The sequence below is a fragment of the Agelaius phoeniceus genome, chromosome 14, assembly GCF_051311805.1.
Source record: "Agelaius phoeniceus isolate bAgePho1 chromosome 14, bAgePho1.hap1, whole genome shotgun sequence".
Classification (NCBI taxonomy): Eukaryota; Metazoa; Chordata; class Aves; order Passeriformes; family Icteridae; genus Agelaius; species Agelaius phoeniceus.
This window is the reverse complement of record NC_135278.1, coordinates 4,125,001-4,150,527: the sequence shown is the minus strand read 5'-3', so window position 1 is coordinate 4,150,527 and position 25,527 is coordinate 4,125,001. Positions and strand designations below refer to the sequence as shown.

Below are 25,527 nucleotides of genomic sequence, written 5' to 3'. Positions count from 1 at the left end.
GATGGATTGGATTTTTCAAAGGTACTTAGAATAATTCTTCAGCTGAAGGCAAAAAGAATTTGCCCAGCTGTAGTCAAAGCTAAGTTGTGAAAGCAGATCTGGCTACAAGAGGGAAAGGTCTGTGCAACTCATATGTAATTAATAAATAACCCACTCCTTATACTCCCACCTGCATTTCATGGCTATGTAAACTTGTCAAACAAATGATGAATAATTCAAAATACCTTCTCCTCCCTCCCTTCTCCTCTAGATTTATTAACCCATTTTCAAAGTATAATTTGATCAAGCTAATAGCCACAGACTTCCTAAGCTGAGTCTCTCTGCATTAATTCTCTCTGCATGGCCATAGTCCTACTCCCACAGTACCATCTAATAAAAATCAATTACAAAACAACAAAAGGCACCTGAAAGCCAAATGAGAGCTCAGCAACATTCTTTGATGCTTGAAGTCTGTTCTTCTCTGCAAGCAATAAATTTATCTTATTTAAACTGGGCTGTTGTCCTGAAGCCAGTTCCTCTATAAGTCCTCAAACCCTTAGCTACTGGGTGAAATTTATTTATGCAGTTTTGTTAAAAACAAAAACAACAAAAACCACCAAAAACCCCAAACCAAATCAAAACAAACAAACAAACAAACAAAAACAAAAACCCACACACAAAAACAAAACACAAAAAAACCTAAAACAAAATAAGAAAACCAAAAGAGACCCAAACCACATCCAACCAACAATGCTGAAGGATCAAGTAGGACCCATCTGGGATATTTCTGTGTGATATTTTGCTCACATGTGTGTGCAAACAACAGGCAGAGAAGCTCCTCCTTGCAGTGCAGGGGAGATTTGGAAGCAAACTGGCCCTGGGCTGCCCTTTGAACTGTGTGGGCAAGCAAGTGCTGCACTGGGAAACTCTACAGGACAACACAGAGCCATGAGCTGGATTTGAATGTACCACAGGCTTTGGCATCCTCCAGCTTCCCATTCTTCTTCCCATACCAGAATTCTGTCTCACTCACAAGTGAGTGTTTCCAGTTTACTCCTTATGCCTTAGCAACCCTAATTCAAATTAATGCATGCTCCCAGCAGTTACATGCAGCACTTTTTGTCATGTTAGTCCATAATCTTTGGGTGACAAGGACCTGTCCAAGTTGCTGGGGCATGAGCAGCACATAATGCCCCAGGAAGCTCAGATCTGGGCTGGGGTGAGGTTGATTCAATGGACTCAGTGGCAAATCTTACAGCTTGTCACTGCAGGATCAAACTGACGTGGGCTTGTGTTGTTCACAAATTTTTCATGCTTTCACACCCTGGGAAAGCTCCCAACAGCTCTTTCAGCACTGACTCTGTCAGGATGGGAACACCACGCCAGTTTGCGCTTCATGTTGGCACCTAGAGCGGAAGAAATGTGACTTCTTCTTCTTCTTCTTCTTCTTCTTCTTCTTCTTCTTCTTCTTCTTCTTCTTTCTTCTTCTTCTTCTTCTTCTTCTTCTTCTTCTTCTTCTTCTTCTTCTGCTTCTGCTTCTTCTTCTTCTTCTTCTTCTTCTTCGTCTTGTTCTTCTTCTTCTTCTTCTCCTTGTTTGTGTCCAACAAAACAGAGGAAAGCAGGAAGCACCCTGAATGCACCTGGTTTGGGCTAATGCTGGCCTGAATTCCCAAGCTGTTTATTGTTTCAGACATGACCAGCACTGAAGAGATGGGTAACAGATAACCACAGCACAGCAGTATTCTCCATATGCACTTCTGCAAGCTTCACAGGAAGAAAGAAACTCAGAGTGCTGAGGCTGCTTTTCCTTTGTTTGACTTTTGCTGGTAAGTATCCATCAATTTACTGGAGATACATCATCATTCTGCTGACCTGCTTCCCTCCACTCACACTGCTCAGATGAATAATAATTTGCTGCAGAGCAATTTAGAAAATAAATGCTGACAGGCTGAGTGTATACTTAGCCTAGGTGAGATTTTGTTCTATTTTTACTTTTTAAATTAATTTTGCTAGCTTAGAATTCTAAAAAGGTCTCCAAAAGGAAACTGCTTTTGTGGAAATTCAGTGCTGTCACTACAGGACACAAAACAACACAATGCTCACACACTGCTGTTTTTAAGGTGAAAAAAGGGAATTTTATTTTCTGACTTAAACATTTATAGATTTCTAAAAGTGACAGTGGATTGGAGGGTGAAAGTGCTACCTCTCCAATGACACTGGACAAACTAACAGTTTATTAAATTTCTCTTTTTTTATAAAAGAATGCAAAACAATAAGTTATTTACAGAAAGCGTGTGAGAAAGTTTGTTACAAGAATGGAAACATCAGAAAGTTTAGAAAATCTTAAAAAATTAGAGTAACACAGTGCCTTCAAGGTCCATGCTGGACAACAGCAATTACAAAGAGATTGGGAAAAGTTTATCACACTTTGAGTTGTGGGGTGTCTTGAAGGCCTTTCTCTAGAAAGCTGTTTCCATATCCATGAGCAAGTCACAGTTCAGACATAAAGCTTGTAGACAACACCTTTGCATTTGCTGTCACTTCTGCCACTTAAAAGCTCAGATAAGTCTTTCCATCTTATGAATACTGATTAGTTCATCATTGTTACCTCTTTTTTTTTTTTTTTAATCCTCCTGAGGAAACTTGAGAACACAAGAATTATTTACACCTCGAGAGCAGGGGACAGAGCAAGATATTAATCATGAAAACTTTAGGGCAGAGTGTCCAGTTCATGCAGGCACACAAGTACCCATGACACAGAGAATATTAATCCATGGAGGAGGTGTGCAAGGCCAAAGAAGCTCTGTTGTGGGTGGATGTGTGACTGTATCTTTCTCCTACTGTTTTATTCATGGTCCAGCTGAATCCAAACGCAACAGCCACACAGCAAATCACAGGAAGGAATCACAGCAGAGTGCCAGTGATGTTCATAGAAAGTAAAAATACATGTTAGGATACATCAGACAAAAAGCCCAGTGATTTCTCACTTCAGAGCAAGGTGCCCTCCCTCTCAGCAGGCAGCAGAAGCTGAGAAACCAGAAACAGCCAAAGCAAATGCAGGAGTCCAAGCTGCACTGCCAGCCCAGGACTTGGGAATGCAGACAGACCATGAGGCTGCTTTCTCTAGCTATGCCCTGCTTTGAAAACCTTTTGGGACAAGCATCCCCTTCCACTGGGGTCAGCTTCAGGAACTGCTGCTTGGCTGTGCCCAGTTTGCCCCATTCCATCTGCTGCTCCTTGGCACATCACTGTGACAACCACTCCCAGAAGGACACAGGAAACTGAGAGCAAGGAATTATCTAGATAAAATCTTGAATACAATTAAAAGGTAAAATAAGCAGAAAACAACCAGCTCTCTCTGCACTGCTCCTACATGGTTTGAGTTCAGCATTACTGAAGCAGGAAGATCTTAGAGTTGCAAGGTTTTGTCTTTCTGGGTGTATAAATTCTCTCAATGGTTTCCTTGAAGGAAAGACAAATGGGACAAACATCCCTACAACCAGGAAGCCTGAGAGCTGTTGTCACTGCCCCACATGATTAGATCCAGCTGTACCAGGTTTTCACATCCCAAGGTATCATCTTTCAGCAGTAATCATTTGGTTTGGGTTTTTTTAGCAGACCAATCTGTAAATAAATGCAGTCTTGCTCTGGGGAAGGCTGCTTCATCTTTCTTGTAAGTGAGTCTGAAAGATCTTTCATTCAGTGTTATGAAGTATGAACATATATTGCTTTCTATTGAAGGAAAATAAGAGTTTGGATTCAATTTCACCAGACAGCTGGGGAAGGCAATTTCAATATTAAACATTGCCTCTTTATTTAATACTGCTGGTTTTAAACTCATAAGAGAACATCAGGCAAAATAAAATATGTGTATGTGGAGTTTTCATCCCCGAGTGACCACAGCCTAATCTTTGCCATTTTCATCCTCCACTGTGCCAAAGAAGCCTTGCAGCTCTTCTCTCTGCTGACTTTTTTGTCCCTCAGCAGTCTTTTGAACAACCCTCAGCAGAGCTTTGCAGCTTAGTGAACCATCTCAGATCTGCAGAAATCCAGTCAAATCAATGCTGGAAACTGGGCTGAAGAATAGAGCTGTGAGTGAGGAAATCAGAGATTTTCCCTTCTTGACCACAGGCAAGCCATTCTGGGATGTAACATGCCTGGTGACAGAACCACTGGTCTCATTGTCTCAGAATTTCTTAGTGGTGTAGAACATGTTTTCAGCCATTTTCTTCCCAAATTTCTCTAATCCAACAATATTCCTTGGTTGTATGTCAATAAATCCATCAGCAATCAATTGACAGTAACATTTCATATATCAGTCACTTTATTTAATACAAGCCTAGGTAAAGTATGAGAGGAGTTTATACAAACTATTACACATTCCTTCTTTGTCTCTAGGCTAGTCCTTCATGTTTTTCTGGGGTTTTTTTTGTTTTGGTTTGTTTTGTTTTTTGGGGTTTTTTTTTTGGTTGGTTGGTTGGTTTTGGTTTGGTTTTGGGTTTTTGTTGTTTTGGGTTTTTTTCCTGTGGCTGGCATAGGCTCTCTTTATCTATTGCAAAATTCATTGTAATTGGAGTTCTTTAAGATTTTTAGCATTTCTAGGGGGAATTAGTTCTATACAGAGGAAGGGTTTCTCCATTGTGGGATTCATACCATAATTAGACAAAATGATGGGCTAAGTCCCAGTGGAAAAAATGCACTGTAATTGGTGTTCATTTTTGTTACATAAACCCATGGAGATCATGCTGGCTCCTCCTCTTGCAGCCACTTCTGAAGCACACAGTTCAATTTAAAATTGATGTATCATTATTATCTAGAACCCACAAATATCTTCAAGACTTTCATCTGAGTCTGACTTGAACCTTCTTCCTCTGAGCAAAATAAAACTTAAGATCAGTTTAAGGCATCTGCATTACCCAATCTCAGAAGCCACAGATTACAACCAGCCAAGCTTTGCTTTGTGTTTGTTCAGGCATCCTCAAAGTCAGAACACAAACACCTGGCATGGCACAAATGATATCTGTATGTCAAAATAAGACACACAGAAGAATTTCTTCCAGCCTGCACAGCACCTGGGACAGGAAAATAGCTGGTGACAACCACAGAACAAAGGTACCAACCCCTAGGAACAGATCTTATTGAGTGCAAACAAGATGTGGCCTGATTTTGTGGAAGATAAACAAAAATATTTAAATGTGTTTATTGCATCTAACAAATCATTATTGAGGATAGTTGTTATTAAGAATTAACCAAATACTTGTAAGTTGGTTTTAAATGACTGGTGAAAAATACCAGTCCCACAAAATTTTGCTATTACCTTGCTGATTTCAGAAAACAGAGGATGTTCACAATTAAGCCAAGTCACATCAACCCCAAATGTATTTTTACAGAGGAACAAACCATGCTCTGTGTACATGCAACTCCTCCAGCTAATTAGCACCTTGGGGTAGGTTGTTCATAAACAGAAAACAGTAAGGGACCACTACATCCCAGCAGTGCCTTGTGTAATACCAATCTCAGAATCAATGAAGATTTTACCTGAATCCTCACCGAGTCACTGCCTCACAAAATAAAAAATAAAACTCCAGGTTCAGAGAAACCAAAGGGAATGATTTTGCCTATGATGACAGAAATCTAAGGCCCTGGAGGGACATGGGACACTCCTTCAGAAGACATTTCCTTTTGATCTTAGGCATGAATCATTTCTTTAATATCAAGCTCATTACCTTTGGAAAAATTAATTTATTTTACTAGTTATGCCACAAGTTATGTCAATATGTAAGTGTGGGTGCTGCCAGGCAATTCCATCCCTTTGATAAGGGACAGAAAAGTAACACCATTTGCTTCATGGCACAGGCATGGGGTCAAATTCAGCACTGTCTGACTGCTGGTGGCCCAGCAACCCACAAGGGTCCCCAGTCCAATTTCTGGTGGCCAGCTGCCCACACCCACACTGAAACCTCAGAGCCATCACCAAAAGGATCAAACATGGACCATGCTGTGAAGTGGGAAGAATTTTTCAGCTCTAATAGTTCCACCTTCCAAGCCAGGCACATAAAGCTGAGCTGTCTGTACATCTGCCATGCTTCACCCCACTTTTTAACAGATTTAGGGCTTCAGTCTACCCTCAGCCATCAGCCCAATCTGTGATACACTTACAAATCAAAAAACAAAACCAAGGCCCTTCTTTTGCATGGATTTAACCATTAATCACCATTTTAAGATGGCACAGGAAATGTTGGCAAACAAAGACTTGTTTAATGAACACAAACAGTCAGCAGCTGAACAGCTCTTGGTTTCAGCAAGGAAAGAAGGAAAAGGAAAAGGAAAAGGAAAAGGAAAAGGAAAAGGAAAAGGAAAAGGAAAAGGAAAAGGAAAAGGAAAAGGAAAAGGAAAAGGAAAAGGAAAAGGAAAACTATTGTGGATGAAGTACAGGTGGCCATGCATAAGTGTGCTAAAGGGTGAAGCAAACAGGACTAATTTGAGTTCAGCAGCTTTCTCTAGAGGCAAGATAATGAAAAATATTCTTGTTTTGACATTAGTGCATGCAGTAATAATGGCTCTCTCAAATGTAACACCAAGCTCTGGTTTAGATCTAAGCTAGTTCAGTCACACCTGGGATGAATCTGGTCCAATATCTCCCAGCAAGTTGTAGAATGATGATTTATTTCAAACAGCTTAATGTTATCCTGGAATTATGACACAAGAAATCCTGAAGGAAGATTCACCTAAATAGAAGATACCTAAATAAGAGGATTTATTTGTAAAGTACACATGCACACACACTCAAAACAATTTTCCAGCGTAAATATGACTTTAGAACTCTCTTACATGTCTCTCTGCATATATCTTTAGAACATTAAAAAATAAGAGCCACAATTTTTCATCTTTGTGAAATTCACTGCATACCATTAACCTCCTGGTTTGCCTCTACATAAAACATTTCTAGCATTTCTGGTGATAAAAAGAAGGCCATAAACAGGAAATGCATGCAAAAATGTTTCTGGTATTGATTCTTCTCAGTACATGCTGTAGATCATGCACACAAAAAAACTGATGGCCCAGAGCTGTTAAAGAATCTCCAAATTGAGCTCAGTGGTTTTGCTGAGTATCTTGTGGCTGCTGTGATCCCTAATGTCTAATGGAAACTAGACTGCTTGTAAATAATAAACTATCATCTTGTTAGCACAAACAAACAGCAGAGAGAAATGAATCATGACTGTCACTGCTTTTAGCACCCCTGCTGCTGTTGCAAAGCTGCAGGGGATGATGCAGAGGGCACAGATCCTCTGAACAGGACTGGCTGCAAACAGGCAGCTTCAGTCCATGAAACATCACTGGATTTTCACACCTTGAGCAGATCTCTGTTGGCTGTGGCTGGGAAGTGAACTTCAAATGCTTTCACCATTTCTCTTTGGTTCTGAGAGACAGCCTGATAATTAAAACCAGGCTTTGCCAATGGGAAGATGCTAATGCTGTGCAGGAAGGATGGAGCAAAATGGAGCCTGCAGGCTGGGTGCCCTCACTGCAGCCCTCTCCTGGTGTAAACACCACTGCTCACGTCTGCCCAACAGCCCTTTGCTTTTCTGGCAGAATTAGAGCAGTTTTTCATTCATTGTAGGGCATTTTCAGCAAGTCTGCATATTTCCAAAATCCATTTACTTCATCAGTGGGCTGACTTAGGAGTCCCTGGATACTTCTGGAGAACAGTTCAAACTGTCTACATAAACTGCTGCTGTCTCAAGCCAGCTTCTGGAGAACAGCAGGCAAATGGACAGAAGTGAAATTTAGTCAGAGTTCACACTGGGTTCACCTCCTTACCTATTTTTATGCTGCATGGCAAACAGAGATATTTGTATGTACTTGCATAATTGGGACTGTCTGGGAAAAGGAATTTGGCTCACTTGGAGTTCCTTCCTAAAGATCTAAAACTGTTGGTTTACTTGAGCATAATATTCTAATTTCCTTTAAAAATGCACATCAAAAAGAATAATTGAAACATGAATTCCATCTCAGCGCTTGTAAAAATGCATGCAAGGCACCTCAGGATTTGATTATATTTGCACCAGCACAAGCTGCCCTGAGAGAACAAAGCTCAATTGATTTCAGGGAGTCTGATTTGCCTGGATGAAAATGCATTTTTAATAGATGTGGTTGTCAGAGGGATTATGCAGGAATATGAAGGGGCAGGGTGCTCACCCAGTGGCTGCTGTGGAGGTGTGTGCTGGTGGCCAGCAGGCAGGAATGGTGGCCAGGGCTTTCCACAGCCAGCAAGGAGCAGGATCCCAGGGGAGCTGAGGGGACCAGTTGCCAGGAGACATCACAACACTGATGTGATGTCCTTGCAACAGACCTGACGCCCTCCTACCTCTGCACACTGGCCTGCTTTGCCACCGCTCTTCAAATGATTTTCTTTAATCTCCCAATAACCCAAACACTACTGAAAACTGACAGCTTTGAGAAATTTCATTTATTTGATACGAAGCCCATTTTCTAGTTCTTTAAGGTGAGCATTTCATTTATGACAGAAAAACTAGCAGAGGCCTCGAGCATCAGTAAGGATCCAGCTCCAGGCACCAATCAGCCCAGCCACAGTCCTGTAACAAGGATGGAAGCATAGCATGTGCTGTGTCCCAGGGCAGAGATGCCCTCCTGCTTCACAGGAGAGCAAAGGCCAGCAGCACTTTGCTTTCATAAATGAGTAAAAACTCAGCTTCCTGAAGCTCAGGCCTCCTCGAATCATTACATTGTTTAAATAGGAAGCAAAACAGGAGTAACAAACAGATACATAGTTATAGATCTCCAACAAATAGTGTTTGTGTCTTGAGAGTCACTGAGTGGTTTTCTCTCTCCTCTTCAGAAACATAAAGCCCTAAAAACTATGATTCCATCATTCTAGAACTAGGGGCTTCAAGGCACACCACAAAATGTGGCAAAATTCAGAAAAATCCATGAGAGCTGTCAGATGGTGGACACTCACTGTGGCTGAGCCACAGCCTCCTGCTCCACTCCAACGTGAGATGTTCAGTCAGAGGAGCTCCTCCCTGTGCTTCAGGGTCTGTCTTCTGCCAGCAGCCCTGAGGAGGAGGTGATCCAACATCTCCCTGTCTCCAGTCAGCCTGAGCCTTTCTGTCAATCCAGCTGCTAAATAACAAGCCCACAAAGACACAATTCAAAGGATGTAGAAAAGTGATGAAATATTTCAAATTGACATTTGCCTGACAAATGCTACTCTGTTGTTTTCCCAGGCCAAGCACCTCTGAATCACAGTAATATGAAGGAATTATTCCCCAAAAGATCCTCCATCTGATTTTCAAAGCTCCCTACAGTAACAAAAATATCAACCCTCAAAGGTACAGCACTGTATCTCAATAAGAGAGGAAAAGGAAGCAAATATTTTTTCAGTTCAAATTTATATAAAGCAAATCAAAAAGAGAAGTAAGACTACCTTTACTCTTTCTGCACATTTATAAACATAGAAAAACCATAAATTTAGTGTGGAGAAGTCTAATTGCTCTCCTGTGCTTCATGTCATCCACTGCAGCATTATATCACAAGCCATATGGAGAATCAATCTGTGCACAAAATACAAGGGAAAGTCAATAACTAGCCAGTCATTGGCTTTTTTTCCTTCAAAGAAAATCAAAGTTTGTAGACTCATACAGGTTTCCTGCTTTCCTGTTGGTGTACATGTTTTAATGATTCATTATTTAATACACCCATGCATTTCAAGGGTCATCAGAGTTTTTTCTCCACAGTTGTGGGTCAGCCTTTAGACTTCAAGAGCAAACTAAAGGCAGGATGTAGTTTTCAGAAACAAATATGGGAGCTGACTAGCTTATTTTCATTCACTTTCTCACCCCTGAATAATACAATTATAGAGCTTTCTGGGCAAATTGTGGCAAGCTGAACTGAATACAAAGTGACAGTGCTCAGAACTGAGGCATCCAGAAACATTTCAAACACCAGCTCAGGAGAAGAGGGGAGGGATATGTCATTCCTCTCTCAACAAAAACCAGCTTGCACTCCTGACATCTTCACTTTCTTGCCCAGATGTTGTCACAGGAAGAAAATAATAGAATATAAATTATGCCCTGTAAAGCACAGATGGGAGCAAGCTCTCACAAGAACCTATTTTCCATTTCAGCCCTTTGCTAGCCCCTCCCTGGGGCCTAGGACCACATCATGTCAGATTGAGCCCCTAGTTCTGGACTGTCCCTGATCATATCACACACACATACAGACTGGACAGAGACAATTGGCACTGCAGGGCTAGGTGCTCACAAGGTTTGCCCCAAAGCTATGGGCACTCAGCAGCACACAGGGCTCAGAGAATGTGCCTGCAGCTTTGGCAACAAAAGGGTGAATGGAGGTGTCATCCCCCAATGTTTAAAACAGACTCAATCCAGTGTAGCACAGCTCTCCCTTGAGCAGCCCAGTGAGCTGATCTACTGCAAACAAGTCACTGGCAGGTCAGCTCTGTGACCACTGTGTGGTTTATCACAGAGGCAGCAATGAAACAAGGCACAGCACCAAGCCTGGATTACATGACCTCTACCTGCCTTAAAACTGCACAGGCTCAGCTCCAAGTATCTCATTTTGAGAGTGATCTGTAGTTCTCACAGACCTCAGCATAAGCACTCATGGGCAAAATTCTACTTATGCCCTACACAACTTCTAATTAAAACAGCAGGTACAAATTAGCATGAAATTGAGTCCCTTAATGGATGGTTTTCCCTTTTCTCTTCCATTTAAAATCACCCTAACAAGCCTGATTCAATGTGCAAGTGGAATGTATCCTCCAGTGAAAATTCAAATTTAAGTCACTGCAATTTTACATGAGAATATTTTTTCTTCTAACCCCTATACAGCATGAATCTGGAAGTGCTAGCTTCAGAGGACACTGACTTCCAGTGACACACAGGAAAAAAACAACCAAAACCCCTAACATTTAATTATCCTGTCCTTTACCAGGTGCTGAACCTCATCTCCAACACCTGAAAAATTTAGCATTTTCCTTTTCATCCTAAATCTACCTTCTTCTCCCACAGCTGTCAGGGCCCTGACTGCACTAATTGTCGACCAGTCTCAGCTGGGGCTTCCACTCACACTCTTGGCCAGGGACTTTATTTAACCTTGGGGTTTAAATAGAACCATAGAATGGTTTGGATTTGCAGGGACCTTAAGTTCATCCAGTTTTAACTCTCTGCCGTGGTCAGGGACACCTTCCTGCTCCAAGCCCCATCCAGCCTGGCCTTGGATGCTTCCAGGGATTCAGAGGCAGCCACAGCTTCTCTGGGCACCCTGTGCCAGGGCCTCACCACTCTCACAGGGAAGAATTAATTCTCAATTTCCAGTCTAAATCTGCCCTTTTTCAGTTTAAAGCCATTTCCCTGTGTCCTGTCACTCCAGGCCCTTGTCCAAAGTCCCTCCAGCTCTCCCTTGGAGCCCCTTTAAGCACTGGAAGGGATTCCAAGGTCTCCCTGGAGCCTTCTCTTCTCCAAGCTGAACACTGAGCTCTCCCAGCCTGTCTTCCCAGCAGAGGTGTTCCAGCCCCTGAGCCTCTTTGTGGTCCTCCTCTGAACCTACCTAACCATGTCCTTCTCATGCTGGGATGACAGAGGTCACTTGTGGGGGTCTTTGCTGCTAATTCTATTCATGAAGTGCTGTTTGGGTTTCCTGGGCAGACATTGTGTCCATGTCTTTGCTAGATGGTCACTGGACCATGCCCTGTGGGTGAGGTCTTTACCTGGCTGGTGTTGTGGCCACCCTCAGCTCCCAGATTCCTTTTCCTGAGGGACAACAGCAAGAGGTGGATGAGGCTGGGCAGAGCCACTAAGTCCCTGTGCACTCAGGACACTAATAATGTTTTGTTCTACAGCATTTTTCCCCCAGACAGTGTCTGCTGTCAGCACTACTTGCTTTAATCAAAAAATAAAGAAACATTTCAGCGTGGCTCATTATACTAAATGAAAACAACAGGGGGCTAATGAGCATTGTGAACAAGGCATTAACATGGCAATCAGAGGTTTCCACAAGAAGCTGCATCCTTCTTCCAACACCATCTATACACAACTGTGTATACAGTTGTGACCTCATCTGTTGACTTTAATTCAGGGAATAAATAGATTTAGATGCCTAACTTTGGTTTATCTTTGTAGCAAATTGTGCATTGTGTTACACTTACTAATAAGAAACAAAACTGCCAGCTCGGTTTGTGCAACTGTTCAGGGGTCATTCTTACTCTTCAGTGAACACATTTAACACATTTAATATTCATAACTGTGCTAGCACATTTAATATTCATGATTTTGGGGTTGAAGTTAAAGTGTTACTCCCCCAGTAAGTGTTGTGGGAGGCTTGGGCCAGGGTCAGTCTGTAAAGGGAAGGTGGCTGTGGCCCTGCTCTGGCAATGGCACTTCTGAACACACCCACACGGGCTGTCCGCGAGTTATGTGCGTCCCCAATTCTGAAATAACACGTACTGGCCAAAAGTTTCCGAATCTCTTTTCCAAATTTATTTTTACCTCTTCTCCTTTAAAGTCTAAAAGCCTGAAACAGCCTCTAAACGCTGCCGGACAGTGGGCTCGTTAGAGCGGCCACCATCGCTGCTGGTGTGGCACCGCAGGGAGAACCCCACGGCGCAGTGGCACCAGCCCCGCCGAAACGGGCGGACAGGGGAACACCCGTGAAGAGGAGCCACGGTCGGGGACAGGGACGGACAGGGAGGGCCGGGCCCGTGAGGGAAGGAGGCGTTCCCGCCCGCCCCGTCCCTCCCCTCAGCCCGGCCGCCATTTCGGGAGCTGTGCGCGGGCGCGCGGCGCCCCCTGGCGGCTCCGCGGCCGGCCCGGCCCGTCCCGGCGGCCATGAAGTCCGTGTTCGTCACCGTGGGCACCACCAGCTTCGATGAGCTGATCGCCGCCGCCAGCTCCCCGCCCGCGCTGCAGGTCAGCCGGCCCAGACACCGACACCGGCCCCGGGCCAGGCCGGACCTCCCCTCCCGGGGCTGGCGCCTGCGCGCCACGAGCTGCCCCGCCCTCCCTGCCGCGTCCCGGCAGCGGTGCCGGGGTGCCTGAGGGCGCCGGGGCCGTTCGGGGATTCCCGGGGGAGAAACCTGAAGTGTTGGTGGAGGAACGGGAGGGACGGCCTGTGGAGCGGGGTGGGACGGGGAGCGGGCGGCGATACCGGGGCTGTCGGGAGCTGGGCACACCCCTCACACACCCTCTCTATCCCCGCCTCATCCCCTTCATTCCACCCTCATCATTCCCCCTTCTTCTCCATCTCTCTCTTCATCCTCCCTCCCCACCATCTCCCCCACCCCGTTATCCCCTCCATTCACCGGTGCCGTGCCCGCAGGCGCTGCAGAGCCGCGGGTACCAGAAGCTGGTGCTGCAGGTGGGCCGGGGCTCGCTGCCGCCGCCGCAGCCCAGCAGCAGCCCGGCCGTGGCGGTGGAAGCGTTCCGATTCAAGGACTCGCTGGCTGAGGACCTGCAGGGAGCAGACCTGGTCATCAGCCACGCAGGTACAGCCCGCCTGCTTCTGGGGTTGCGGGAGGTCCGTGGGATGAGGTCTCTCCGGCCTGGGCTGGGCTGGCTGGGAGTGCTGAGGTCCGCAGCTAGAGCTGGGTTGTTTAAGAGGCTTCCCTGTTTCAGCAGCATGTAAGGGGATATTTCATCTCTCACCATGTTTTCTGTTTCTCTCATAGGTGCTGGTAGCTGCCTGGAGACTCTAGAGAAAGGAAAACCACTAATAGTAGTAATAAATGACAAGCTGATGCACAACCATCAGCTTGAGCTGGCCAAACAGCTGCACAGAGATGGCTATGTCCTCTACTGTAACTGCAGGTATGGATTGGAGCTGCTGGGCAAGAGCATTCAGTCCATGTCACTGCACAGCTGAGAATGCAACAAGGACATTTACATCCTTCTCTGTAATCTCCATCTGGATATTACATTTTCCAGAGTGAACAGACTAACACTAGGTAGAAATTTATCACACTTACCAAGCCTTTTGACCACGACCTCTTATAATTATTTTTTTCCATTTGAGGTAACATGTACTTAGATGAAAAAAAGAAAAACACTTGGATTCAGGGGATTAATAAATCAGATATTTTCTGGTTAGTAACTTTAAATACCCCTGTCTTTCAAGTACTCATTCAGGCTGCCCTTTTAACCAAACTTCCTGAATCCACCGTACCCTCTGACAAGGAATTTCACAGATCTACTGCCTGTCCCTTCAGGAGAAAAACCCACCCCACAAACAAACAATGCATGAAAAAATCCCACCATCACCAAAACTCCTAGCTCCTTTTTTTAAAGTTCATCCTGATTCCTGTTAGGTTTATTTTTTCTCCTGGTTTTGACTGTATCTTACTGTTTTCTCTTTACTTGTGATTAAATCTACTCTAAAAATAAAAGATGACTTTTAAACTGAAGGCAGAAAAAATGTAACTCCCATTACTTAGTCTGCATCTTGTTCCTTTACCCTGCAAGCAGAATTTCATATGTTTCAGAAGAGCTTTCTGAACAGACCAGGCCTGGCATTCATTTAAATTGAGCAAGTTTCTTAAACTCATTATCTTGGTGCTTCTGTCAGCTTTGGAATTTTTATTTCTTTGTGTTGGGCAGTGCCAAGCATTTGAGCTTTATTTGCAGCCTGATAATAGCAAGTAACAGATTGATGTAGCTGTTCTTTCTGGCTCTGTGATCAGGGGAGAACTCTGCCATGTGTTCAAATAGGAAGGATTTCCTCCTATGGTTTATGGAGCAGAGCCTCAGATCTTGCTCAGTCTCCCAGCATTAACAAGTTTAAAAGTTTAGAAGATTAGAAAGTTTAAAAGTTGAGTTTGTCTCAGGAAGCTGATGGAAGTGTGTTCTCAGCAATGCTGCCTACGAGCCAGTGTTGGCTGGGGCCTGCTGCTCTGGGCATTCTCTTCCTTTCCATGCTAAAGAATTACATATGGATGCTTAGAAAGAAAACTGTATAAAAACATTCCCTGTGGGATGGGTCTTTCTTCTTTAATTTTTGCTTTTGGTCTGTTTTTACAGCACTCTTGTGGAGACGCTGCAGTCGATGGACTTGGCAGCTTTGAAACCTTTTCCTCCTGGACAGCCAGAAAAGTTTGCTTCATTCTTGGATAAAGTTCTTGAGTTACAATAAACAAAACAGAGAAATAAAAAAGTTGGAATAAAATGTCTCATCTCCTCCACTTAAGATCTGCAACTGGGCCAAACATTCAAAGAAAATATCATTTAATATTAACTGATATTAAATGGCTTCCAATTTAGTGTCAAACTCATTCAGCTTTATGCTTAAAAGAGTACAATGCCAACAAGGAGGGAGTATGAACTGTCTTGTGGCACGGACAGACATATTTCTATCACAAAAGCTGCACTGGGATGGTAATTCCACTGATGAGGACAAGCTAAACTACTTCTTTACAGGCATGGCATATGCCTTGTGGTCTTTTGACCTTTTTTTGCCAAGTACAGGTGGAAATAAATTCTCTTTGTTGATGTTCCTTTGATGTCCTGCAAATGCCTTCAGCTCTTAGTTCATGTGTTTACAGAAGCACTGAAAGAGAGCTTAAAACTGAGCTATTTGAGCCTGAAAAGGGAAAAAGACATGTGGTGCATCCTGGTGAAAAAAGTCACGAGCTGCAAACTTGCTGCCCTTTGTTTGGGTGATTACCCACAAAGTAAAACATAGGACAGGAATGGGCTTGGCAATGCAATCGCTCCTTTTGCATGGTGTTACCCCATCATAACCCATCAGTTTGGACTTCTTCACATCCAGTGTTTCTATTTAGATTATATATAAGGAAGAAATTCTCCCCTGTGAGGGTGGGCAGGCCCTGGCACAGGTTCCCAGAGCAGCTGTGGCTGCCCCTGGATCCCTGGAAGTGTCCAAGGCCAGGCTGGACAGGGCTTGGAGCAGCCTGGGATATTAGAAGGTGTCCCTGCCCATGGCAGGGGTGTTCAAACCAGATGAACTTCATGGTCCTGGCAAACCCAAGCCTTTCTGGGATTCTTCGATGCTGATCAGAGCTTCCCATTTAGAGTATCGAATTTAACAATGATGTGTTACATCGATTTCTTCAAGTAAATATTTTGAAAACCAAAGGGGGTTTCGACTTTAAAATGTTCATGCTCATGTTCTTAGGCTTCTGATGCTCTAGAACTTTAGAACTGCATAATTGGTGCTAATTGCCCTTCCTACAGGGACGTTATTTGATGGGGGGGGGGGGGGGGCAGTGTTGCTTTTGTTGTTTAAAACAAGAAAATGAAACTCCTGAATTGGCCCATCTGATGTCTTAGTACAATTTTCATGAGGAAGTTAAATGTACATAGAAGCATTCAAATCAAACACAAAGGGCCACAGGTGAAATAAATCAGAAATCAGGCCGCACAGCTGTGCAAGGCTCAGTTTTGCCAATCCCCCAAAGTTTGCCGCAAATATTTGATTAGAAGCCACTAAGATTCTTCACTCCCTTAACGTTTTCTACGGAGTTATTTCAAACCCACTGGTAACAACTCGCCTCCAGCCCGGGAGCGCAGAGGCAATCCTGGATAACCACCGGAGCGATGTTCGCGCTGCTTCCCCGCAGCCGAGCGATGAAGTTGAAGGAGCGAGCTCAGCCAAGGCAGCTGCGGGAGGAGCCGCTTCCCACGGCTTGGGATGCGCACCCAGGCCGGGCGCCGGGCACTCTAAAAACTGTCCTAAAGCAACCCAAAATGGCCCCGGCGGGATCCGAGGGGCCGGGGCCGGGCTGTCCCGTCCCGCAGGTGGGCGCGGTGCCTCATTAGCGGCGCCTCATTAGCGGCGGCCGCGAGCCTGGCGCCTCGCGCCTCGCCCGCGTCTCCGCGCCTGCCTCAGCCGCCCCGGCCGGGAAGATGCACAAAGGCTCCAAGAAGTACTTCGGGCAGAAGTCCTTCAGCGAGGTGGCCATGGACGAGTACCTGGGCAGCCTGGGGCTGTACCGCAAGATGACGGCCAAGGACGCCTCCTGCCTCTTCCGAGCCGTCTCTGAGCAGGTGCGCAGCCGGCCGGGCTGGGGGCAGCCGGGGCGCCTCAGGCCCGGGGCGGGCCGGGGGTGCCCCCAGAGAGCTCCCGGAGAGCCGGCCGTGAGCCCAGAGCGAGGAGGTGGCAGAGGGATGGGTGGGGATGGCTGGGAGTGTGTGTGGGGATGGCCGGGAGTGTGTGTGGGGATGGGTGCGACCGGCTCCGGGCGCTTGGGTTCCCCTCAGCTTCAGGTGCCCCAGGTGCCCCCAGCCTTTGCACCGCCTCCTGTTGTGGTGGCGTTAGACTGGAGGATTCATGCCTAACGCGAGGCGTGAGTTAAACTATTGACGTTATCTCTTTGTTACCGTTATTTTCCCAGCTGTTTTCATCTCAAATTCATCACGCAGAAGTTAGGAAAGCTTGCGTCTCCTTTATGAGGCGGCACCAGTCGAGGTTTGAATCCGTGAGTACCGTGAGTTCTGTGTCTGAGCTGGGTCCGTGCGGTTGGGAGGTGCTGTGGGAGAAGGTCTCTGGTTTAGCACCGAGAACACGATGGTTTGTCACGCTTGGTGCTTGAAAGACAGGAGAAATTCCAGGGTGACTGCTTCCTTATATTGAGTTGCAGTTGCACAAGTTATATTTGACTTTGGTTCTAAGTTCCTGTAAATAAGCAAGTTATTAAAACCTTAGTAGTGAGTGGGGCAAGTTATTTGTGTAGTATATTCTCTGTGGCGTGACCATTGCAGGATTTAGTAGGTGGGATATGTGTAGATTTTTGGAGCAAGAAATGAATACTGAAAGATGGTGGGAAATTCTGGAATAATTTTGTAAAGTCGTGGACTTTTGAGGTATGTTTTTTGGTTGGTTTTATCTGTGTCAGTTTGTGTGTGTGTGGTTCGTATTGTAGGGTTTTGATGTGTTTTGGGGTTTTTCTTTGTTTTCCCTCTAATCACATTTAAGCACTTAATCTAATCTATGATTAGTGCTTTATTTAAGTGCTTCATTTAATGATGATCTTGAATCATCAAGTTCATGTAGGAGGAACTTGAATATTACTTGGACTCATATCCTTAATACTTTTTTAGAATCTCTTGGTATTCTCACCTTGATACCCCAAATCATTCCTATGTTCTATGTGCCTTGCCCCCTCCAAATCAACAGCTGGTAGCTGTTAAGCAGTCTTTAGGTTTAATTTTAACTTTGCTTTCCAACTGCCAAAGTTTTTATATCTGTTTTCTTCTTTTTTTTTTTTTTTGTTTTAAAGTATGTGGAAGGCTCATTTGAGAAATACCTAGAACGACTAGGAGATCCAAAGGTAAGCCTGATTTGAGACTTAAGAGATTTAAGTTTGAAGAGACTGGATCAGGAAGGTGTTTAGATAGTTATTTGAAATGTGGTTATTTGAGTTTGAGGGGTTTTTTTTTAGATAGACCCAGATCTTGGGGAATGAATTACATAAGTAATACTAAGGGTTTGTACTGATAAATGTGAACAAAGTGTACATGTATAAACAATACCAGTTTTAGTAGGGAATTTGCATGGGTGCAAAGGAGCAGTGTCTGCAGGCTGGACAGTAAAAGCTTATTCATAACTGTAATTCTTAAAGAAGAAAAAAACTAAATATGCAGAGTGTACCTTAAATGAAATGTCTGTCAGGCTTTACAATCCCCTGCTTCCTCCTTTGCTGTTCAGACTTCTAGTTCTTTAGTCTTTAACCAGTAACTTTGGTGAGTGCAGCACTTTCTGAAACAAATGTGGGTTAAAAAAAAATATATCTACAGTGATGTGTTGGAGCAGCTCAGTCTTAAAAATTTTGGTAATTGTGGCCACCCCAGGCAGCAGACTCCTTTTACCTCACTCTCCCCCAAATCCTTATATCTCAACTTTCAGTGCATTATTGCTTTAACAAACTGATGATTTTGAATAGCTATTTTAATAGTACAGAATTTTAATACTAGAGAAATGTAGAATATAGTTGTTGATGTTTAGATTCTTCTGCTATCTGACATAATCTCATCCTATTGCATAGGAAAGTGCTGGCCAGCTGGAATTGAGTGCTTTATCGATGATGTACAAGTACGTACCCCTTTCTTAAGGTTTACTTTGTTTTGCCCTTGGTGTGGGGATTCTGGCCCCAAAACTTTGTGTGTTTGCCACTGAGAGGTGAATGTGTGAAACAGGATGAAAAATGCTTCCCTAAAACCTTAACTGACATGTAAATGGTGCCATCACAGCCACTGTTCTAATGGGGATTGAGGGCAGGGTCACTTTCCAGAGATGCTTGTTTGTTATCATTTTGCTGATATTAAACTTGAATGTCAAGTGTTTGCTTCTAGTGGCTGAAGACTGGAAAATGGGCAAAACTGAGGAGCTGTGTGCAGTGCAAACACTGTGTGGTAGTTTCAAGCATGGCTAAAACTCATGTAGGTGTTCTTGAAAGCTCCAGCAGTGAGGAGTACCTGCCCTACCTGGTGTGTAAACACTGCTGGTTATTTCAGAGGTAACACAGAATTGTGCAGGTGCTGCTGTCTTGCTGAATTTAGCTAATTAAATGATGCCAATTGTAAAAAGCAGTCTGGCTCTCTAGTGGTAGGAGATAGAAGCCCCTTTTTGCAGGCTCACGCTGTCCCAGTACTAAAGGAACAACTGAAGTTTGGCAGGAATTACTAGCTCCCTGCACTGGGGTTCTAGTCTTTTTGCAGGGTGCCTAAATCACTTAGACTGAATAGTAAGAACAGAAATTAAGTAAGAACAGTAAAGCAGGAATTACTGTTCTTACTGAATAGTAAGAATAATTACTGTTACTGTTCCTACTGAATAGTAAGAGCAGTAAAGCAGGAATTATTAGCTCCCTGCAGTGAGGTTCTAGTCCTTTTGCAGGGTGCCTAAATCACTTAGACTGAATAGAACACCCTTCTGTAAGTGTAAGTACTTGACTTAATCTATGAGTAAGCAGCATGGTCTTTCACAGATAACTTTTGTTTTCCCCTCAAGATAGGTTTGCTCATATGGCTATTCCTTTATGGTAGCATTCATTTATCAGGGAAAATGTTTTGCTTGATTTTCTATAAACCAACAGTTCTAAACTGGTCCCTGGAAACTTCTTCATAAGATGATTTACTGAGAGTGTGCTCTTGCAAGTCCTGTTTTCCCTCTGCTCACCTAGGCGAGACTTCATTGTGTACCGGTACCCCGGGAAGGCACCCACACGTGCTACAGACAATGGCTTTGAAGACAAGGTCAGTAGAAGTGGGGGCAATTTCCTGCTGTTCCCCTGCCAGTCTGTTTCCTTACTTTTCCTAAAGCTGGATGAGTTGTGCAATTTTTTTTCCTGAAAAGGGGAAGTTAATGGGAAGGGATGACTGTAACAAATTGATTTTTGTGACCTACAAACTGATCCCGGTTTAGAGTGAGTTACTGGAACAGCTTATCTACATCAGCACTGATAGGGGCAAAAGGAAGGGGTATAAAGGATAAATACTGTGTGTTACCTTATATCTGACCCCTCTGGAGCTGTGTAGATGTGGGTGCACAATTATGTGGCTACTTCAGGCACGATGCCAGTGAAGCTGCTGTGCTGTAGATTTCAGTGTGAGCTGCTAGATTTGCCAAGGTGGCCAGTCTGCTCTGAACCTGTGCTGCTGCAGCTGTTACTGATCTGTTGATGAGCACTGCTGTCTTCATTACATGTGCTTCTTTCTTCATCTACACAGTTTCCTGTGTAGCTTAATTTAATTCCAGAATGAGCTGAGTTTAAAAATCAAGCAGCATGGTCCAAGTGCTCAAGGCTTTCCCACCAGAAGTCTCATTAAGTGTTGGCAGCTGTCTGGCATTACACTGTTGAGTTTGGGCAGCAGCTCCTTCTGGTGTTGCTCCTCCTCAGCACAAGAGGAGAGCTTGTGTTGGCAGAATCCACAGAGCACCCAGAATTAAGAGTCCTGGCATCTGGGCTCCTTCTGGGAGCTGGTTTTCTGGGAAGCATCCTTGCTGGCAGTGTGCTGACAGCTGCCTCAGGGCTTCTGCCCATTGCAGTTGGCTGTGGTTGTGTGCCAAGAAGTTTGGTGGCACGTGTTTACATGATGTGTCAATGCCTGTGATGCAGAAAGCATCTCTTCTGCTTCTTAAAAGCAAGTTTTTAAGGGCTACAGAAGTAAATGCTCTTCTAGTCTTGCAGGTAGAGAAGGATGAAATGTGCCTTTGACGCTTGGGATAGTTTGCATGCAATGGGTTGTATTTATTTTACCTCCTGAGCAAATGGTGGTCTTGGAAACAAGCTCCTATTTCATGTTCAATACAGCAGGATGTACAGATGGGTTTTTTTTTCTTTGTATGATACAAAGTTACTTAGAGACTTTACCTAAATTTCAGTTTTGAGCTGATGGTGCAGCTCAAAAAAAGCTCAGCATTTCATGTTTATATTGAGAATATTTACTGTTTTCTTGGTGAGTTGGTGTCAACTGTAGAATAAAAGGATATCAGAATTTACTGAATTCATCATAATTGATGGGATTACATCATTCCAGCCTTAAAACTTTGTTTTTTTAATTTTCCCAGATTTTACTGTGTTGTTCCGGTAACGGCCATTATGACTCTGTGTATACAAAACAATTTCAGGAAAATGCTGCCATTTGCCAGGGTAAACTTGAAATCGTTTTTCTGTGAAAGAGAATTGTGTGTTTTCATATGTTTAGAGGCAGGGTTTGTTTCAGTTTTCAGGGGTGGGGAGAAGAGAGATGGAAGCTCACTTCTAGTATATTTTTATGCATAGATTCATTTTTTTTCACCTGTTAAGTGGGTTTTGAAATAAATGACTTCCAGAGGTCCCTTATTCCCAACTGAGTTACTTTATGATGCTGTCCTTACCTGCATTTGATGTCACTACAGCCTTGTAACAGTAGATAATATCTGAAGATCTGCCTGCCTTAAACTGCAGGAGTTCTTATGGATCTCATATTATCGAGCTTTGTGTTGGTTTGTTCAGCTGTATTATATGAGATCCTCTACAAAGATGTGTTTGGCATGGATGAGGAAGAATTAAGGTCTGCAGTTGAGGTGTTTCGAAGTGGATCCAAGAAGAACAGAAACAGTGCTCCTGTAGGAAGTGAGGATGCAAACTTTGGTTGTCTCCATGAAAAAGTGCCCCGAAATCCATCAGAAAAGAGGTAGTATGTTGGGAGGGGGATCTGGTAAGAGGAAAGCAAAAAAAAAAACAACAAAACAAAACTTGAAAACCTTGCAGAGGACAACTTTTCCAAGTTTCTATGAATTTTATGGAATATTAACTCTTTTCTTCCTGTGTTATGACACAAACACAAAGCTCAAGTATATCATGGAAGAGAGTGTGCTTTTCTTGGAGCTGGGAAGTGCCATATAATTGCCTGTCCTCTGCTGCAGGCTCTGCTATAGTTGTGTGTAACTGTGTAAAATGACAGCTTATTTGTAAGTAAAATTGGTCCTTATTCATTAGAGCTTTTGTATTATATTTTAATGAGAGACGTATTCTAAGCCTCCATAGCTCTGAAAGGCTTGAGAGCTGCCTCTGAATGCTTGCAGACAGCATTGGTTTTGATGGTACCTGGCACAGAGTGTCTTTTTATCCTTGACACTGCAAGAATTCAGTCAGTGGCATCACCTTCATCCTTTCCTAATGCAAGCAGTAGCCCTCATTAGGGGTGGGTATTGGAACAAGCAAAGGTCAAGTTCTTAAAGCTTGGAAAAGGCTGGTCCTGCACTGCATTGCACCTTGCTGGTGTTTAAGGCACAATGTGCCACTTGATGGCACCATGGTGCTTTTTCAGGTTGTCTGAACAGTTGGTGTTACTAATCCTGGCTGGAAATTGTGTGTTGTAGCTTTTGTAATCTTATTTTCAATTTTTTTAGACTGGATGACTGGGAAGGCAATGATGCTGACAATCCACAGGAAAGCAAGTTCAAACAAAGCATTGAAGAACAAAAGGTTTGGCAGTTCAGGAAAAAAATCCTTAGAGTTTGCTTTTGGGTTTTTTTTTCCTGTTGTATGATGTTACCCTTGTTAGGGCTAAATACTCTTTACCACTTTCTACAAATCTGTTTTTGGTTAGTAGGTGGTTTATTTCTTTCACCTACTTGTCTTTTGGTTTTGCCATTGAGATTCTCTCAAACTGAAAATGGCTCTTTTACTTTCTGAAATTCTCTAGTCCTTCTCTAGCTGATTTTTATTTCCCCCAAAAGATGGAGCTTAGCAGATGTTTCCTGATTTGTTTGTTTTTCCCAGAATGTGGTTTAAATTAATTCACTTTTGTCTTGACCATAGTATAAATTGCTTCAGAATACTTCTGGAAATTGTACAGAGTTTTCAGATGCAATAACTGAAATGCTCACTTACTTTTGAAGCTGTGGCATCTCATTGGTCTGGTTGGCTTCCTTTGATTCATTTTGAGTACAGAACAATTCCAAGTGTTACTCTTGAGCCTGTTCTGCTTTCCAGAGTCAGTTTGCTCAGCACCTGAGTGCCTGGATCTGTTTTCATACTCTTGAGTTTTAGTTTTTAGGGAAATACAGTGGAAGTGAAAATTTTGGAAAATAGCATCTGTACTTTTTTAAATGGTGCACAGATGCTGGCAGAATAGAGACTATGCTGAACACATGAAATGCACTTGTTAATGCTCCATTCCAATTCTGTTTTTAGCCTCCAGAAAATCCTCCAAAGATGCCTGTTCCTTATAAAGTGCTAAAGGCACTGGACTCTACCATCTATCGAAATGTGGAGTTTGATGTTTGGCTGGACAGTAGAAAAGGTATCTTTTGGAAATGGGAAAAGCCAAAAACTCTTCCTGTAGTAGGGTTACCATTACATTTATGAATCTTGAGTCCTGTCACCTGTTTCTTCACAGCTGAAATGTGAAGGACACAGGTGAACCCAGCAGATAGCCGTAGGTAGGACATGTTCTTGGTGTCCTGTCTGCCATTCAAAGCACAGAATACCCAGCTTTTGATACTGTATAATGGTACAAGGTTGCTAAAAACCTGATCTCTGCTACTCATTGACTGTACACAGGAAATAGGAGGATTCAAAGCAGAGCACAGAACTCTGTAGCCATTCTGTTGTATTGGAAAGCATTCAAATGTGAGAGTTTTTTGTTACTGCATGTGTGCAAAGACTTCTTTTTAGAGCACGATTTTGGCCTCAGAATTGTATAATAATGAAGATCTCAAATTTAGCATTGAGATCTGTCAGATGAGTTTTTCTCCTGCCTCCCAGCCCTCCTGGGCTTGAACATTCTGCAGAGATTTTGTGGTTCTTGTGGCTTGGGAAAGGTTGGCTGCTTTTTGGCATTCAGTGTGGCTGATCTGTAAAGCAAGAAGCTACCAAGAAAGATAAGTTTTTAAGTGATGCTTGATGTCTGACCCAAAGTGCTTTGCATGCTGACGAACTCCAGCATTTCACCACAGCGTAATCAGTAATGAGGATCATTAAAATTCTTGGAACAGAGTGTGGTAACCAATTATCTGTGTAGAATACTGACGTGCAGAAAAGCCAGGCAAGGAACAGAGGTAAAAAAAGCTGAAATCTAACAGCAAGGAGACTTTAGGCAATGTTAGCTTTTCCTAGATGATATTTCATGTTTGCCAAGTGCCACTGGGACTCTGGCAAGATAAGAGATGTCCAACATTTTGAATTCCAGGATTTATATTAAATGCAGGATTAGCTCTGTGCCACCACAGAAGCTGCAGTGTTGTAGCAGTGCTGCTTGCTGCATTATCTGGCTGTTGCTGGTCTCATGTGACTTAGCCTGGTTATGGGCTATTGTAAGAACACCTAGAGTTACTCCACTGTTACTATGGGGAATATTCAGGTATGCACAGGAAGTATTTAATTCAATTGGCCTATAAATTGTAGTTGGCTGCTGTCATGAAATACTTGTAGAATATGTGAAGAAAGAACAGTAGCTTAAAGGCTTTTCCCCCCATTTATTTATTTATTCATTTCCTTTTAGAGCTTCAAAAAACTGACTACATGGTGTTTGCTGGGAGACAGTACTACTTAGGAGATAAGTGTCAGGTCAGTACTCAAAGGAGACTCAGTTATGATCAACTGTTAAAACTACTTTAAATGGACTATGATAAACAAAGTCATTTGACTTCATAGAATTCTCTAATGCTTTTCTAATTCTCTTCCCTATAGGTGTTCTTTTAAATGTAATTTCTTTACTTTTAAATGTAATTTCTTTACATTTAAAAATCTACCTTTAAACTTGGTAGTCTGATAGAAAAGCAGTTTGTGGATTCAGTGTAAACCTGTCATCCACATTCTCTGAGTGTGGAAGTTCCAGGCAGAGCTCAAAATGCACACGGGGGTGCTTTTGATGTAGTTGTCTTTAGATTTTTCACTTGGGCTAAGCAACAATTCTGGATAGTCTTATCTTTCTCAAAAGTGAAGTAGCAAAATATTTTTATAAAATAAAAAGGGAAGAGCTAAAAAGGGAGGAGTAGAATGATCTGGACAGGAGATGCTGAAAGGAAGGTCTGTTTTCTTTGTATTCTGAGGTTATATGTAGTGAGGGC

General features: G+C 43.3%; 1 protein-coding gene across 1 annotated transcript in view; it reads left to right on the top strand.

Annotated features, from left to right (window-relative positions):
• The first annotated feature begins 12,540 nt into the window (after positions 1-12,540).
• The window catches only part of ALG13 (ALG13 UDP-N-acetylglucosaminyltransferase subunit), a 27,053-nt gene continuing 14,066 nt past the window's right edge, over positions 12,541-25,527 (top strand). The window contains exons 1-14 of the mRNA XM_077186159.1: positions 12,541-12,926; positions 13,336-13,501; positions 13,685-13,823; positions 15,030-15,123; positions 16,788-17,015; positions 17,363-17,446; positions 18,248-18,298; positions 19,013-19,059; positions 20,150-20,222; positions 21,538-21,619; positions 21,965-22,145; positions 22,834-22,939; positions 23,651-23,759; positions 24,960-25,024. Of these exons, the coding sequence (XP_077042274.1) occupies positions 12,846-12,926; positions 13,336-13,501; positions 13,685-13,823; positions 15,030-15,123; positions 16,788-17,015; positions 17,363-17,446; positions 18,248-18,298; positions 19,013-19,059; positions 20,150-20,222; positions 21,538-21,619; positions 21,965-22,145; positions 22,834-22,939; positions 23,651-23,759; positions 24,960-25,024 (1,506 nt within the window). The 5' untranslated portion in view covers positions 12,541-12,845. The remainder of the gene's footprint in view (positions 12,927-13,335; positions 13,502-13,684; positions 13,824-15,029; positions 15,124-16,787; positions 17,016-17,362; positions 17,447-18,247; positions 18,299-19,012; positions 19,060-20,149; positions 20,223-21,537; positions 21,620-21,964; positions 22,146-22,833; positions 22,940-23,650; positions 23,760-24,959; positions 25,025-25,527) is intronic.